The sequence below is a fragment of the Pyrus communis genome, chromosome 3, assembly GCF_041283825.1.
Source record: "Pyrus communis isolate YQ-2024b chromosome 3, ASM4128382v1, whole genome shotgun sequence".
Taxonomy (NCBI): Eukaryota; Viridiplantae; Streptophyta; class Magnoliopsida; order Rosales; family Rosaceae; genus Pyrus; species Pyrus communis.
In genome coordinates, this window is record NC_142567.1 from 822,713 (window position 1) to 836,783 (window position 14,071).

Below are 14,071 nucleotides of genomic sequence, written 5' to 3' on the forward strand. Positions count from 1 at the left end.
AGAACCATACCGGCGCGGTTCCGGTGAGTTTCACCACCCACCACCACCCTTAATCAACTTCCCTTGCATCCAGGAATAAGACCCAATCAATTGTAGGGGCGTTGGAACATCGAGGAAGTCGAATTGAAGAACACCCATCTTAGGGTTCCGGCGGTTCATGGTCAGTTTGGGGTGTTTTCCGGCCAAATTGGCCTTGGCCGCAGGTATAAAGTTTACTCTATTTGTTGAGTTCTTCATTCTTGTGAAATTTGAGAATTTTTGGAAAAAGTCGAATTTTCCGATATGTAACATTTGATTTATGAAATACTGTTGGTTGAGTATATTTTCGATAAGGTCCGTCACTTGAATATTCTAATAATTGATGATCTTACCATTGAATTGACACCAAATTTTAGTATGCTATTGTAGATATGGTTTACGGACCTTAGGGTATTACCAGTGAAAATCTAGTGGGCCTATATTGGTTGGTAGTGACTTGAATATATGAAATATGACTATTATCTTAATTTCTTATATTAGTATCATTTTTTAATATGAATTGGCCTTATAATTATGATTTCTATTGAAATGTGAAATTTATATATTTAGCCATAGACCTATGCTAATTAACTATGATTTGGCTTGTGTATTGATGATGTTTGTGATATATGTGTTTGATTAACTTTTTAATAATGTGACTAATAATTATGATGAATGTTATGACAATTATGGGAGCTAATTATTTGGATATGCTTGCCAACTGGATACCTATTTGAACTTTGCTCTATTACCTAGCATGAGATGGAGATGGAAGTTAGGAGACGAGTTAGGTATTTTATTAGATTTTTAGTAGAAATAGTAATTAAGGGAATTCCTTGTATTGTGCTCCATCTGACTTGATGCTGGTTGATATGTGGAATCAATAGCATGTATGCGTATAATTATGTGTAATGTGTGATGATGAGATTGCACCACGTAGTTGTGGTACATGTATGGTCCTGCTTGGTATATCCGTGATGGGGGGCCATATGTATTCAGAGGTGATCATGTTATACCCGCGATGGGTGATCACTACCTGCATGATGAGTTTATGCCTATGGTCCTGCTTGGTATATCCGCAATGGGGGACCATACACATTCTAAAGGTGATGAGGATTAGTTGTACATGGTACATTTTTGGGCGATCATATTAGTTTGGTTCCGTTGAGTGGTCCGGAACCCGAGGTTGTTGAATTTCGTAGAGTGGCCTAAAATCCCGTTGTTTGGAGAAGTAGGCTTGGTCTAACTGTGTCACTCTAGCCTTAGTTATATATATATATTTGTGTCAATGGTTTCGAGAGTCTTGTGAATTGAATTAGAAAAGATGTTGGACGTCTGAGTGACTCATTCGGGATTTTCTATGATTCGATTATGATTTCATAAGGTATGAATTTAGAAGATATGGGAATGATTGTTATTACTTTGAGCAAATTAATTAAATAATGCGGCTAGAGAATGGTTTTGTGTTTCGTCGGTTCTTAAATATGATGTATGTTGTGAATTGCGATATCATGATGAGACATAATGATTTATATGTTGGATGGGAGATAAATCATTTTTTCATGGGAGTTGGTTATGTAGCCTGAGTCCAGGAATTACATGTCAGGTTATAATAAATGATTGAGGAATGCTATGCTTTTCTGCTTGAACTTAGTGGAATAAACATCTGATTTTGTGATAATGAACTACGAATGGCTTGATCCCTATTTAGGGTACATAGGCAGTCTAACGAGGATGTTAGATGCAGCCATAAAGTCTACGAAGAATTATTGCGCAGTTGGAACTTAGGTTATGTTTTGTTTTTTTTTTTTTCCGGAGGCGGGGTATGTTTGAGACGAGTATTTGGTGACGTCACGTGTCGATCCTAGACGTATGTCGGGATCGGGGCGTGACAATGAGAATGCTCTCGCCCGAACTCGCTTAACTTCGGAGTTCCGATGGAACCCAAAGCCAGTGAGTTCCCAAAATGCCTCGTGCTATATGAAGGTGGGCATGTACATATAAGGCACATCACCCATCTCCGTTGGTCGATGTGGGATTTTACACACAATAAAGTGATATATGGGATCCTCAACCTAAATTTCATATACCTACCTCATTGCAAGAGAGCATTCTTAATTCCAATGAACAATGTGTGTATTTACGGTTGTTTGTGCGAATTTTGTCTATTAGTATTTTGTTAATCTGAGCTCCTTTTTCTTTCTCTATTGACGTTAGTGCTTTTGTTGTCCCATACATGTTTTTGCTATGTTGTTGAAATTAATCTAATAAATTTGTTATTTTGAGAAAATTTATCTAAGGAGTTCATATCTCACCGACCTAAACTGATAGACCGAGAAATCTAGACCGTCCAAAAGAGGGGTAGAGAGAGATTAGGTTTCTTGGTTTGCGTGAGCTGGGCTAGTGAAATAGATTAATGGGAGCCATATGATTCAAAATAAATGATCCAGATTTCTCGATCCGTCAGCACCAAACTGCGAGATCCACAAAGATTATTGATTGCTAAAAGTGTTCGTGAATACCATTTCGTCATTCAAAAGTCATTTTGACTCTCATCAGCCATGCCTACAAAATTTTCCATTCAAAATGCTATGTGAAGGTGATATTTTTTTTTTCTTATGTCGATGCCATGCAGGCATTACGAGCGCAAAGAAAACTTAGCCCATGCATATACCCTCGTGTTATACACATACATACATACATATATGTGTGTATATATATATATATATATATATATATATATTTATATAAGGATAGGATCAAGGGATAAATATTTTTACAAATACTTTTACACTCTTTTTAAGCATTTTGATTACATGACATCCAATAATTCTTATTTATTCATTAAATGACATGGATGCTTATGTGGATTTTAACTAATATTAAAGATAAAATAAAACTGAAAAAAAACATAAAATCTAAAAAATTAAAACTAAAAAAAAAAAAAAAAAAAAAAAAAGAAACCCTAGTTGTACGCAGTCCTCCGTAACTAATATTTAGTGTAGAGGTTCTTAATTGAACGTAAACTATGCAGGTGCAGTCCTTGGTTCATTTTCACTTGTACTAATATATACTTGTCGGTCTCCGTCGTGCACGTATATACTTATTGACCGAATAGAAAATGAGCGGCAAACCATGATCGAAGAATTTTTGGAAAACTACAGAGCTCTCAGGCCAACGAGGTGCTCATATGCTGATATCAAGCGGATTACAAATAAATCTAGAGACAAGTTGGGACAAGGAACATTTGGAACAGTGTTCAAGGGAAAGCTCTCGAGTGAGATATTTGTTGCTGTAAAGATGCTCAACAATTCCAAAGGACATGGAGAAGAGTTTATCAAGGAAGTGTCAACATTAGGTCGGATCCACCATTTAACGTGGTTCGCTTGGTTGGCTATTGCGCTGATGATTTAGACGAGCCTTAGTTTATGAATTTGCACCAAATGGTTCACTGCAAAACTCATATCGTCAGCAAACAGCAAGAACCATTTTCTTGGTTGGGAGAAACTGCAACATTTTACTCTCAAAATAGCCAAAGGAATTGAGTAAGTTCACCACGGATGTGACCAACGAATCCTTCATTTCGATATCAAACCTCACAATGTACTATTAGATGACAATTTCAACCCAAAAATCTCAGATTTCGGTCTTGCCAAGTTGTGCTCCAAGGAACAAAGTGCCGTTTCCATGACAACTACCGTTTCCAAGACATGAGTTGCAAAACCACATCTGCAAAGGGGGAGACGGAGGACTGCGTACAACTAGGGTCTCTTCCTTTTTTAATTTTAGTTTTAATTTTCTAGATTTTATGTTTTTTTTTTCCGTTTTATTTTATCTTTAATATTAGTTAAAATCTACATAAGCATCCATGTCATTTAATGAATAAATAAGAACCATTGGATGTCATGTAATCAAAAGGCTTAAAAAGAGTGTATAAGTATTTGTAAAAATATTTGTCCCTTGATCCTATCTCATATATATTTATATTATGCATGTTTTAACAAATTTTGGGAGGGAGAGTTGCTTTGAATTCCTTCGTGTCGATGCCACGTAGGCGTCACATGTGCATAGAAATTTCATAACTTATATGTACTGGTTTGGTACTGAGGTGCTTTTATAAAAAGTGGGTATAAAAAAAAAGCTGATCTCAAAAAGGTGTTTGGTAAAAACTTAAAAAACAACTTATTTTCATAATTTTAGGTGAAAAAAACCTGAAAACGTGAAACAACAAAAATAAGTTTATTCTCACAACACAAAAGAAGCTCTTTTTTTTCAAAGCACAACAATACCAAACCAGCCCTATACACCCTCATGTTATGATGCATGTTTTAGCAAATTTTAGGAGGCATCAGATGTGCAGAAAAATGTCGTAACTTGAGCTATAAGCCCCTCCCAACATGAGGGTATATGTGCAAAGCAAAAATTAAAGTGATGCCTACGTGCCGTTCGGCTGGGGGTTATTAAAACATACATGATAACATGAAAGATTTATTTACTTATGCACTCAAGATCCTATGTTCAACTCACTCGTTTCTCTAAACATCGTTTTGTATTAAAAAAAAAAAAAAAAAAACACATAATGGGCCACTTCATTTTACTGTGTGATTTCACGGAGTTTGGGCCTTGTACGAAAGCCCAGAAAGCCTATAAGTCTAGAAGCATCGCGTAATCTCTATTACTCTCTTGTTATTGCGTAAGCTTCCCGCAAGGCCGTACAACTCAAGCTCTGCTTTCTCTGCTTTCTTTCCAGCTTCTAGGGTTTTACACACACACACTCACACACACACACACACTCTCTCTCTCCCCCCCCCCCCCTTACCTGCAAAAACATGAGGTAAAAATCTCTTCTTTCTCTTCAATGTTATTCAATTCTTCTGCTTTCGCCCTCTGATTTCTTCGTCTTTACATTCCTGCCATTGTTTTCTTTGGTATGCAATTTTTGTATGTTTTTTCTGATACCGATTGCTTTCTGTAGACTTGTAAACTCTGTAATTTATAGTTAAATACAATTTTATTCATGTTTCTCTGTTTAATATGGTTCGAGAAATTGAATTAATATATGGGAATCTTTATGCTTTATTGTGTATTTTTTATCTGTTGGATTGAACCCTGTGATTAATCCCTGTTATAATGATTCAAGTATAATTATTTGTCCTTAATTCGCTGTTGATATTTGGTTTCGAAATTTATAGAAAACAGATAGAAATCACTGAGAGAATTTGAGTTTAGTTTTTTTATGGGTGATATTCACTTGATTTTGATGCATATTTGGGGCTTGTTTTTGGCTAAACGTGCTGCGAATTTTGCAGTCGTCATCCGGAGGTGAAGTGGGCTCAAAGGGTGGATAAGGTTTTCATTACTGTGCTTTTGCCTGATGCAAAGGACGCCAAGGTTAAGCTTGAACCCGAGGGAGTGTTCAGCTTCTCGGCTAGTGCTGGTGCGGAGAATCACCAGTATGAACTCAAACTGGATCTTTTTGATAAGGTTAATGTGGAGGTGAGGATTTGTATATGCAATCACAAATGCTCTTGCGTTATTATGAGATGTTATTATTTATGCTGGTTCTTATTTTGTTGTATGACATTTATGTTGCGTTGTGTTATAGGAAAGCAAAATTAATGTTGGCGTGAGGAGTATCTTTTGTATTGTGGAGAAGGCGGAGCCAGCATGGTGGAATAAGCTATTGCGTGGAGATGGAAAGATGCCGCATTATGTCAAAGTAGATTGGGACAAATGGGTAGATGAGGATGATGACACTGCTGGTATGCAGCTCCCATATTCTGTTGCATTTCCTCAGACTGTTTAATTTGACGAAAACAGCGTGTTTGTTGTACTTTGTGATTAAACTGCCACTTCTTGTTTTCAGCAGGATCAGTTCCTGGTGACATGGATTTGGGAGGAATGGATTTCTCGGTTAGTAAATATTAAGTTATGGTGTTTTCCCTTGCCAGGATTGTTTTGATGTTTCTGTATTTTGTTCTGACTCTAATTTTACTATGCAGAAATTTGGTGGCATGGGAGGTGATGATATGGGAGGAATAGGTGATGATATGGGAGGAATGGGTGACTTTGATGACAGTGACGAAGGTAAGAAGACTATTAGCTTAATCTTTAGTGGCATGCCGAGTAAGGATAAACATCTTATTAGGAAGTGTAGGTCTAGAATTCAAAACACCACGATATAGGCTTAAACGTTCCACAATATTAAAAGTTATTTTCACATTTTTAAATGTACGAATGGTGCTGGGACATAACTCTACCTAGACAGTCTCAGTCCTGAGGTTTCGGGTGCCTAGGAGGAGTTTACGGTGTGGTTTTTGATGTGGACCATTGCATTGGGAGAATGCTCCAGCTTCCTAATCTTAGAGTTAAATTCTCTGTCTTAAATATTTCTACCTCGAATAAGCTCTTGCTTTGGATTTTTTGCCTGCTTATCGCTGCATGTAAAATTACTTTAATCTGTTCATTTGTTGGATGATAAGTAATATAAAGATTGCTAAAGCAATCGTTGCATGTTCTGTCTTGGTTACCAATAATGTTTGCTTTTTAATGTAGACCTAGAACTGTCAAAGCCAGAAGATGAGGCCACCGACAAGAAGGAAGCCGAAGAGCAGGACGCTGGTAAGGCCGGAGCTGGTACTTCGGAAGAGAAAAAGGAATCTACTACGAACGCATAATTTTGTGTTACTGACCCTTGCCGATAGGGTCAGCCAAGCTCTTGCATGGCCATGGAGTGTTTTCTTCTCTTTTTTTTCACCTTAGTTACTAAGGGTGTGTTTTTATCTAACCGTGCGAATCAATCCTTATCCGTCATTCATGTTAGCTGAATGATGAGTTCTTCTGGGTTTAGAGAAGTTGCGGTACGCAGCGTGTTGTACTTTTACTTATTTGTTTCATGGATCTGGATTTTAAGGATTTTAAGGATTTTAATCCTCCTAGTAGTGTCCTTTTTTAGGCACCCAAGCCCTCTGAGTGATGGATATTTGATTTGTTTGCGTGCTTATGAGTAAACCCTCTTACACTATGAGTTACATTGTGTTTGTTATAGACATAATTAAAAATTAATAAAAATAAAAATTGTGGGTTCAAAGCCTGGGCAGAATGTTGTTTTTGATGAATTTTTAGTTATGTAAGTTGTTTATTCAATATTTAAGCCAAAAAATATAAAAATTCAATAGTACCACTACATATGCTCAAGTTCTAAAAGGCGCTAGTTGGACAGGCTGTAGGAGTCTAGTGTATGGCGTTCGGGCTAGGCGGGGCTAAGGTGACTTTTTATTTGAAAGAAATTTATTTATATTATACTAACATTTGTCCACATATTTTATGTATATGAAGATATTTTTTAAGAAAATGAGAGAGAGAGAGAGAGAGAACCACGGGGGGAGGGGGGTGGGAGGTTTTTTATTTTATTTTTTTCTTCAATATTGGAGGTATTTTAACATCACATGTATGTGAGATTTTGAAAAAAAAAAAAAACAGCAAAATTTGGTTATGTGAAATTACATTTCTATCTTATATTTCTTATTCATGTTTTGTTTTAATTAGAGGGTTAAAATAGTAATTTCATGAAATTTTGGTTGATAATGAGTGTTTTATTAATTAGTAGAGATAAACAAGTGTTTATTTATACTTTAAAATTATAGAATTATTTTGACATATATAAATTTTATGGGAATTGTTATTAGCTCTTCAAAAATCTTATTTGGCACTCCAAACTTTCTATAATTAGAAAGAAAAATATACTTCTGAGAAGTGTAAAATGAGATTTTTGGAGTGCTAATAACAATTCCCAGTTTTATTATATAATTATAAATTTATGAAATACTAGAACATATTGAAAATGTAGGGGAACTAGCATATAATGGATGTTCCTCTAAGTATCTTACAAGTCTCTTAGAACTTTTTGAAAAAAAGAAGAAGTGAAAAGTTACTAATTTTTTGTCTAATAGAAAGTCACGAAGTAAGTTATTTTCTTAAATAAAAACAAATAAAGCAAAAGGTAACTAAATTTCAATAAAATGTGAAACGGAAGTTACTATTTTTTTGTCTAAGCGAGAGTCACGAAATAAGTCATTTTCTTAAATGAAAACAAATAAAGCGAAAAGTCACTAAACCGCCTAGCTCGCCTAAACCGTCTAGGCGGTTGCCTAGGCAGATCTAGGTGAGTTGGGTGGGAGGTTAGGCAGGTATAGGTTTCATTCCTAATTTTTTAAATGCCTAGAGATTAATCGGGGCAGTGACTCGCTTCCAGCGTTTATGCATGATCTTTTAGAATAGTGCTTATGCCTAAAACGTTGCATACGAAGTTTTGTGTGTTTGTACATTTTTTGAACACACTGCATGAATTTTAAGGTTACAATGTGGCGAAAATGACACATAAGTTTATGATAGATTGGTTGCACATGACGCTTTTATTGTAGTTGAGTGCTTATGCATATTAGTGCGGGTTTGATTCCATTTGATTTTTTTTCTCTCTTAACAATTAAGTATCTAACAATCTAATGTTATCGCTTTACAAACCAACTAAAAATTAGGAGATTTTTTCTTAATGTATTTTTTAACAAACAATAGTTTCTGCACTAAGGTGTCCGGAAGTGGAAGGTCTCACAATGAATTAGCCATAATAATATGATTCAAATTTCTCATTGATGATAATCAAACCTAAAACCTCACTTATAATTTGAAAAAAAATATCATTTATAAATGAATAGAAATATGGTAGTAGTGCCAAGTGGCTAAAAACTACGAGAGTTAGCTGACCTCTACCGTAGCGGAACTAAAACCCCAAAACCCCAAATTACATTCATTTGTCCAGCCGGACTGCCGGAAAGAGAGAGACAGAGATGGAAGCTACGGACATGGAGGTGGAGGAACGACCACCGTCCAATCCTGATCCTTTCAAGCGTATCTCCCTCAAAAACTCCATCCAAACAAACTTCGGCGACGACTATGTCTTCCAAATCGTCCCCAAGTACGTCCCTTTTCTAACTTTTACTCTGTTTCCCAGGAAAATTCTCAGATTTGAACAACTCGACCTTTGAGTTGCGTTCTTCAGCTCGCAGTTTACCTCAATCTCTTCCTTTTTGTAAATTTGATCTGAAACCAGAAGGATTGTGCTTAATTGGGTTTTATGATTATTCATTGGGTGTTGAATTTTTGTGGGGTTTTGGTGGAAGGGATGATTGGACGGCAGTGGCAGTTTCACTTTCGACCAACGCCGTGAAGGTGTACTCGCCCGTGACGGGCCAGTACTACGGAGAGTGCAAGGGCCACTCTGCAACTATCAACCAAATTGCATTCTCAGGTCCATCAACTCCACATGTCCTGCACTCTTGCTCTTCTGATGGAACTATTCGAGCTTGGGACACGCGCATATTCCAACAGGTTCGCCTCTCAAGTTGCAGACATAAACAAACAATGTTTTGCATACATAAACATATGTAATGCTGCAGGTTTCATCTTTCCATTCCGGCTCTTCTCAAGAGATATTCAGCTTTTCGTTCGGAGGATCAGGGAACAATCTTCTAGCCGCGGGGTGTGATACTCAGGTGCTGCATTTATTTTAACGGCTTTAATTGTGTTTTGTTAATCATGATTGTCATGTAGCTCGTTATTTTTCTAGTTTTATGTTTGTTATCAATAACTCAATGTTCCACATTAGTGAAGATCGTGTCAGTTATAGGCTAAAATTTCAGAGGATAGCGCACTCAACATTCCACATATAGTCTTTAGTCTGCTAAAACTCATTGGATGCAAAACTAGTTTAAGTTTTTATGCTTTTGATTCTTCACTTATTTCGACAGATAAGATCTCATTTGTTTTCCCCCTTCTTGCTTTTTGACTTGTTATACTCAGATACTATTCTGGGATTGGAGGAACGATAAACAAGTAGCATGTCTCGAGGACTCTCATGTAGAAGATGTTACCCAGGTTCGTTCTAATCCATCTTTTTCTTTAACATATGGATTTGACAGTTTAGGTTAGCTATGTGAAAAAACTTCTTCTGCCAAATTGCATTATGAAGGTTGTGCAACTTGATAGAACTAGGCGGCATATCTAACTTCATGTTTTCAATAGGTTCACTTCATCCCTGATCATCAAAACAAGCTTCTTTCTGCTTCCGTTGATGGATTGATGTGTATATTTGATACCGAAGGAGATATCAATGAAGACGATCATCTAGATTCAGTAAGTTCAAGTTGAAGAGGTTTAAAGTTTATAGTGTTACATAGTCACGACAATTTACCTTCTAAAATATATAGGTACTAAATGTTGGCACTTCGATTGGGAAGGTTGGGTTTTTTGGAGAGACATATCAAAAGCTTTGGTGTTTAACCCATATTGAGACCTTAAGGTATCTCTTTCTATCAATTGATCATGAATTTACCTGTCACACTATGCACGACATTTATTCTTTGGTCTCATAAACATATATTGGGTTGGTTAGTGATTTGCATCTTCTACCCCAAGTGGAGTAACTCGGGAAACAAGATCGAAGTTAAGACAGATGTCTTGGCTTTTGAGTACAAACATGTATATGTGCTGCGTATATTTTCCCTGACTTGTAACCTGGCAACCGCTCATGTAGTGTCTGGGACTGGAAAGATGCAACCGAAACGAGTTTCCAGGATGCTCGTTCTCTGGCTTCTAAGGGCTGGACACTCGACGATGTAAGGCGTTCTCTCTTAACAGATTCTGCTCTTTTAGTCAACTACTTATGTGATTAGCCTTATTTGAAAATTTCATATTATTCGTTTGATATGTATCTTGTATGCTGTTAAATTGGAGGATATCGATAAACTTTGTTTGCGTGCCATCATTTTAGCGTAGAAAAGTGCTTTTCTTTTTAGCCAAGCCAAGTAAACTCCGTTTGGCAGGTCGGTTATTTTGTTGATTGCCACTACTCAAGGGAAGCAGAAAAGTTATGGGTAATTGGTGGCACTGATACTGGCACTTTAGGTTACTTCCCCGTAAGTTATGAAGGAAACAATGCTATAGGGTCCGCTGAAGCAGTTCTTGGAGGTGGACATACAGGCGTTGTTCGAAGCGTGTTGCCAATGTCAAGCACGCCCAGCGGATCCAGCCAAGGTCACGGCATTTTTGGATGGACTGGCGGTGAAGATGGCCGGTTATGTTGCTGGTTATCAGATGATGCACCCGAGATAAACCGATCATGGATTTCAAGCACACTGGTTTCAAGATCATCTAGGACCCGAAACACAACACGGCACCAACCCTACTAGAAAAAAGATGTTTTGAACTCTTTGATTTTCTGTTTCGGTAAGGATAGTGGTCGCCTGTACCATATTTGTATGATTTATTCACCATTTACAATGTTTTAAAGTTTCAATGGAAACAGGTGAGAGATTGATCCGAAGAAAATCGAATTCATGTCACTTGTTTAATTTTCCAACTATTTACCACCTTGACCGATCGAGAGGTGGAGTTGTAAACCTCCTCGTACTGCTAATTAAAGTTTATCATCTCGCACTGGAGATAATGCCACCAAGACAGATTGTAATAAGAGTGAAAAGATGAATATATATCGTCAACGTCAAATTTTCAAACTCGCCAAACGGATACCAAACAACATTTCTTACAGAACAGAAACACATCGGCTACGTTTTTACTGAAAGAACCATTCCATATAAATCGCATTACCATGATAAGAAGCCTTCCTTACAACGACAAAAACCCAGCAGTTGACACACGCGTTGGGCTAAATAAATGCCTTTAAAAGTAACAAATTGCCCATCTAGCTGTTTGTTTCACTCTCTAAAGCTGAATCAAGCTCGGCCTCGACCCCCACCTGACAGAAAAACAAAGATAACAAACCTTGAGTCCAGTATATGGATTCATAATGATATGACTTACAAGCTATGAACTTATCAGGGTCTCTGTAGAAAGGGGGGGATGAGAAACAAGTGTTTACCTCCTCTGCTTCCACCGGCCTTCCCACCAGGTCCTCTGCCTCGGCCTCCACCAGCTCCTTTAGCACCATCATCCAAGCCACGTCCAATGCCTTTAGCCTGTCGTCCACCAGGACCATCCTCCCTACCTCTTCCTCTTCCACGCCCTACTCCAGGTGGTTTCCTATCTGGGGAAGTTTATCAAAGCACGCAAAGTTAGAGAGTAATTTTCTCAATGCTATATCCTGTAGATAATGTAGATAGTTGTCCAATGTCGAGGGCATTCATATAAAGAATGGTCCAAGAAGCCTACTTTACCCATTCTAGATGCAGGGACAGAGAATAAAAAGGTCTACACTACCAAATAAGATAAAATTATTGTACCTGAACGATTCTTGGTTTCTTCCTGGACTTTGTCAATCACCTGAAATACAAAAGGCAACAGCACTAGATCAGTCCAATAAGCTTCTATAGTATTCGAACAAAAACAGAGCAAATAAAGCACGATGAAATCAAAACTCCTAATGCACGTGCTATCATTGTACACTATACATAAGTAATTGATCAAAACGTAACAAGTTAGTGTCAGTATTTTTATAAAGTTACACATAGCTCCCCCACAAACCATAATCAAACTTTTGTTCAGACTTTTTGTCCATAACCAGCATTTACTATATTTCAGGTCTGATGACAGAAATTGAATTCTGGGAATAGTAAAGACAAAAAGTTTATAGCAAGCACAAAGCATACCTCATCGGGAACTCTAAGATACTTAATAGTATTCCCACGGATGTAGCATTCAGGCATTCTCCAAAACCTATCTCCATCCTACACAGTATTCCAACAAAAATTTAAAGCAATTCTTTGTAACATCATAATATAACAATTCAAGTTTACCAAAACTTAACAATATGAGTGAAACGACCCTTACTTTGGAGGTACAAATAACTTCTCGAAGATGGATGTTCATCCAAGTATCACAGTTGACCAAATGCCCATTGTAAGTCTCCCCATTTTTCAGTTCTACCAACTGGTACAGCACACGAAAACCCGCAAATTACAATTCTCAGTAGACAACAAATTGAAAAAAATGGGGTTATGTCAAATTGTCACAAACAATAAAGGCACAATACAAGATCTTACCATAGGGTGCCCTTGGGCAGTCTTGAGCAAAGAAAGAGGAAGCTGCAACAGTGAAAATCAACAAAGTGAAGCAAAACTATCCAAAATTTCAAGCTCAAAAGGGGAAAAAGCCCTAAGATTTGTGCGGGTTCATACAATTTCAGCTCAATTCCCTCCGTTTTCCGAGAAACCAAACAAAAATCACAAAACAAGAAATCAGGGAGAGTAGCGTACCATTTTTTAGGGCTCAGAAATCGAACCAAGGAAAATCAAGAGGCCTGCAAAAAAACTAGGCAGAGAAATTAAGCAAAAAAGCAATAAAATAAAACCCTAAAAAAAAAAAGAAATTGAAAATTATGAAAAAGGAAGAGTTCTTAGGTAGAAGACGATGATGCGGTACAAAACCCTAGCTGAAGAATGTAGAAGATTACCAGTACACAGGCTTGGATCGCGAAGAAGGACCGAGCTTTTCGCGGCAGGCTTCAGCTTCCACTTGCCCTCTCTCTCTCTCTGAGCTGAGTGGGTATCGAGCGGGTTTTTTTACAAGTCAAAACAAAAGAGTTGGCCTATTTCACCCCTTCAGCCCTCGTCATCAAACGCAACTCTTCAAACACAAATACAAATTTGTTAACTTACCTAACAATTTGAAGACTAATAGCCTCGTCCAGATATTCTTTTAAAATGATTGAAAACGGTTTTGGTGGGAATATTTTTAGAATTAATTTTTAGTAAAAATGTAAATAAATTCTAAAAAAACACTTAAAGTGATTCCTGAAAGAAGCACATAATTGGTGCTTCTTGCATAAAACACTTAAAGTGCTTTTAAAATCCAAAAATATTTTCTTTAAAAACGCTTTCAGTTATTTTAAAAGAAAAACTAATGAAAATGGCTTGAAAACTTTAAGTTTTAACGATAAGAACAAAATAAATGATAAAATGAATAGTACCAGGTTTGACCTTTTTAGTATAAAAATATGATTTTTCGTTAAAATGAACAGTAGCGCGAATTTTTCGTTAAA

At 37.0% G+C, this 14,071-nt stretch overlaps 3 protein-coding genes across 5 annotated transcripts; 2 read left to right on the plus strand and 1 right to left on the minus strand.

Annotated features, from left to right (window-relative positions):
* The first annotated feature begins 4,692 nt into the window (after nt 1-4,692).
* Nucleotides 4,693-7,042, plus strand: LOC137715482 (uncharacterized protein OsI_027940). Of its 2 annotated transcripts, none has more exons than XM_068454826.2 (6): nt 4,693-4,852; nt 5,328-5,514; nt 5,624-5,780; nt 5,885-5,931; nt 6,021-6,105; nt 6,574-7,042. In XM_068454826.2, the coding sequence occupies exons 1-6, from the start codon at nt 4,848-4,850 to the stop codon at nt 6,693-6,695; spliced, it is 603 nt and encodes a 200-aa protein (XP_068310927.2). In that variant the 5' UTR covers nt 4,693-4,847; the 3' UTR covers nt 6,696-7,042. The 2 variants fall into 2 exon arrangements, with proteins under 2 accessions (XP_068310927.2, XP_068310928.2); XM_068454827.2 differs by having other exon boundaries at nt 5,888-5,931.
* Nucleotides 7,043-8,750: 1,708 nt separating this feature from the next.
* Nucleotides 8,751-11,417, plus strand: LOC137715101 (WD repeat-containing protein GTS1). The gene is made up of 8 exons (XM_068454325.2): nt 8,751-8,992; nt 9,198-9,405; nt 9,474-9,569; nt 9,877-9,951; nt 10,099-10,209; nt 10,284-10,375; nt 10,610-10,691; nt 10,899-11,417. The coding sequence occupies exons 1-8, from the start codon at nt 8,865-8,867 to the stop codon at nt 11,262-11,264; spliced, it is 1,158 nt and encodes a 385-aa protein (XP_068310426.2). The 5' UTR covers nt 8,751-8,864; the 3' UTR covers nt 11,265-11,417.
* A 125-nt stretch (nt 11,418-11,542) lies between these two features.
* On the minus strand, nt 11,543-13,638 carry LOC137715102 (putative U6 snRNA-associated Sm-like protein LSm4). Of its 2 annotated transcripts, none has more exons than XM_088690470.1 (8): nt 13,484-13,638; nt 13,287-13,330; nt 13,074-13,115; nt 12,862-12,960; nt 12,681-12,758; nt 12,315-12,354; nt 11,954-12,118; nt 11,543-11,830 (listed from the first exon to the last, which is right to left on the minus strand). In XM_088690470.1, the coding sequence occupies exons 2-8, from the start codon at nt 13,287-13,289 to the stop codon at nt 11,808-11,810; spliced, it is 450 nt and encodes a 149-aa protein (XP_088546596.1). In that variant the 5' UTR covers nt 13,290-13,330; nt 13,484-13,638; the 3' UTR covers nt 11,543-11,807. The 2 variants fall into 2 exon arrangements, with proteins under 2 accessions (XP_088546596.1, XP_088546597.1); XM_088690471.1 differs by having other exon boundaries at nt 13,287-13,341; nt 13,484-13,623.
* Nucleotides 13,639-14,071: the final 433 nt, after the last annotated feature.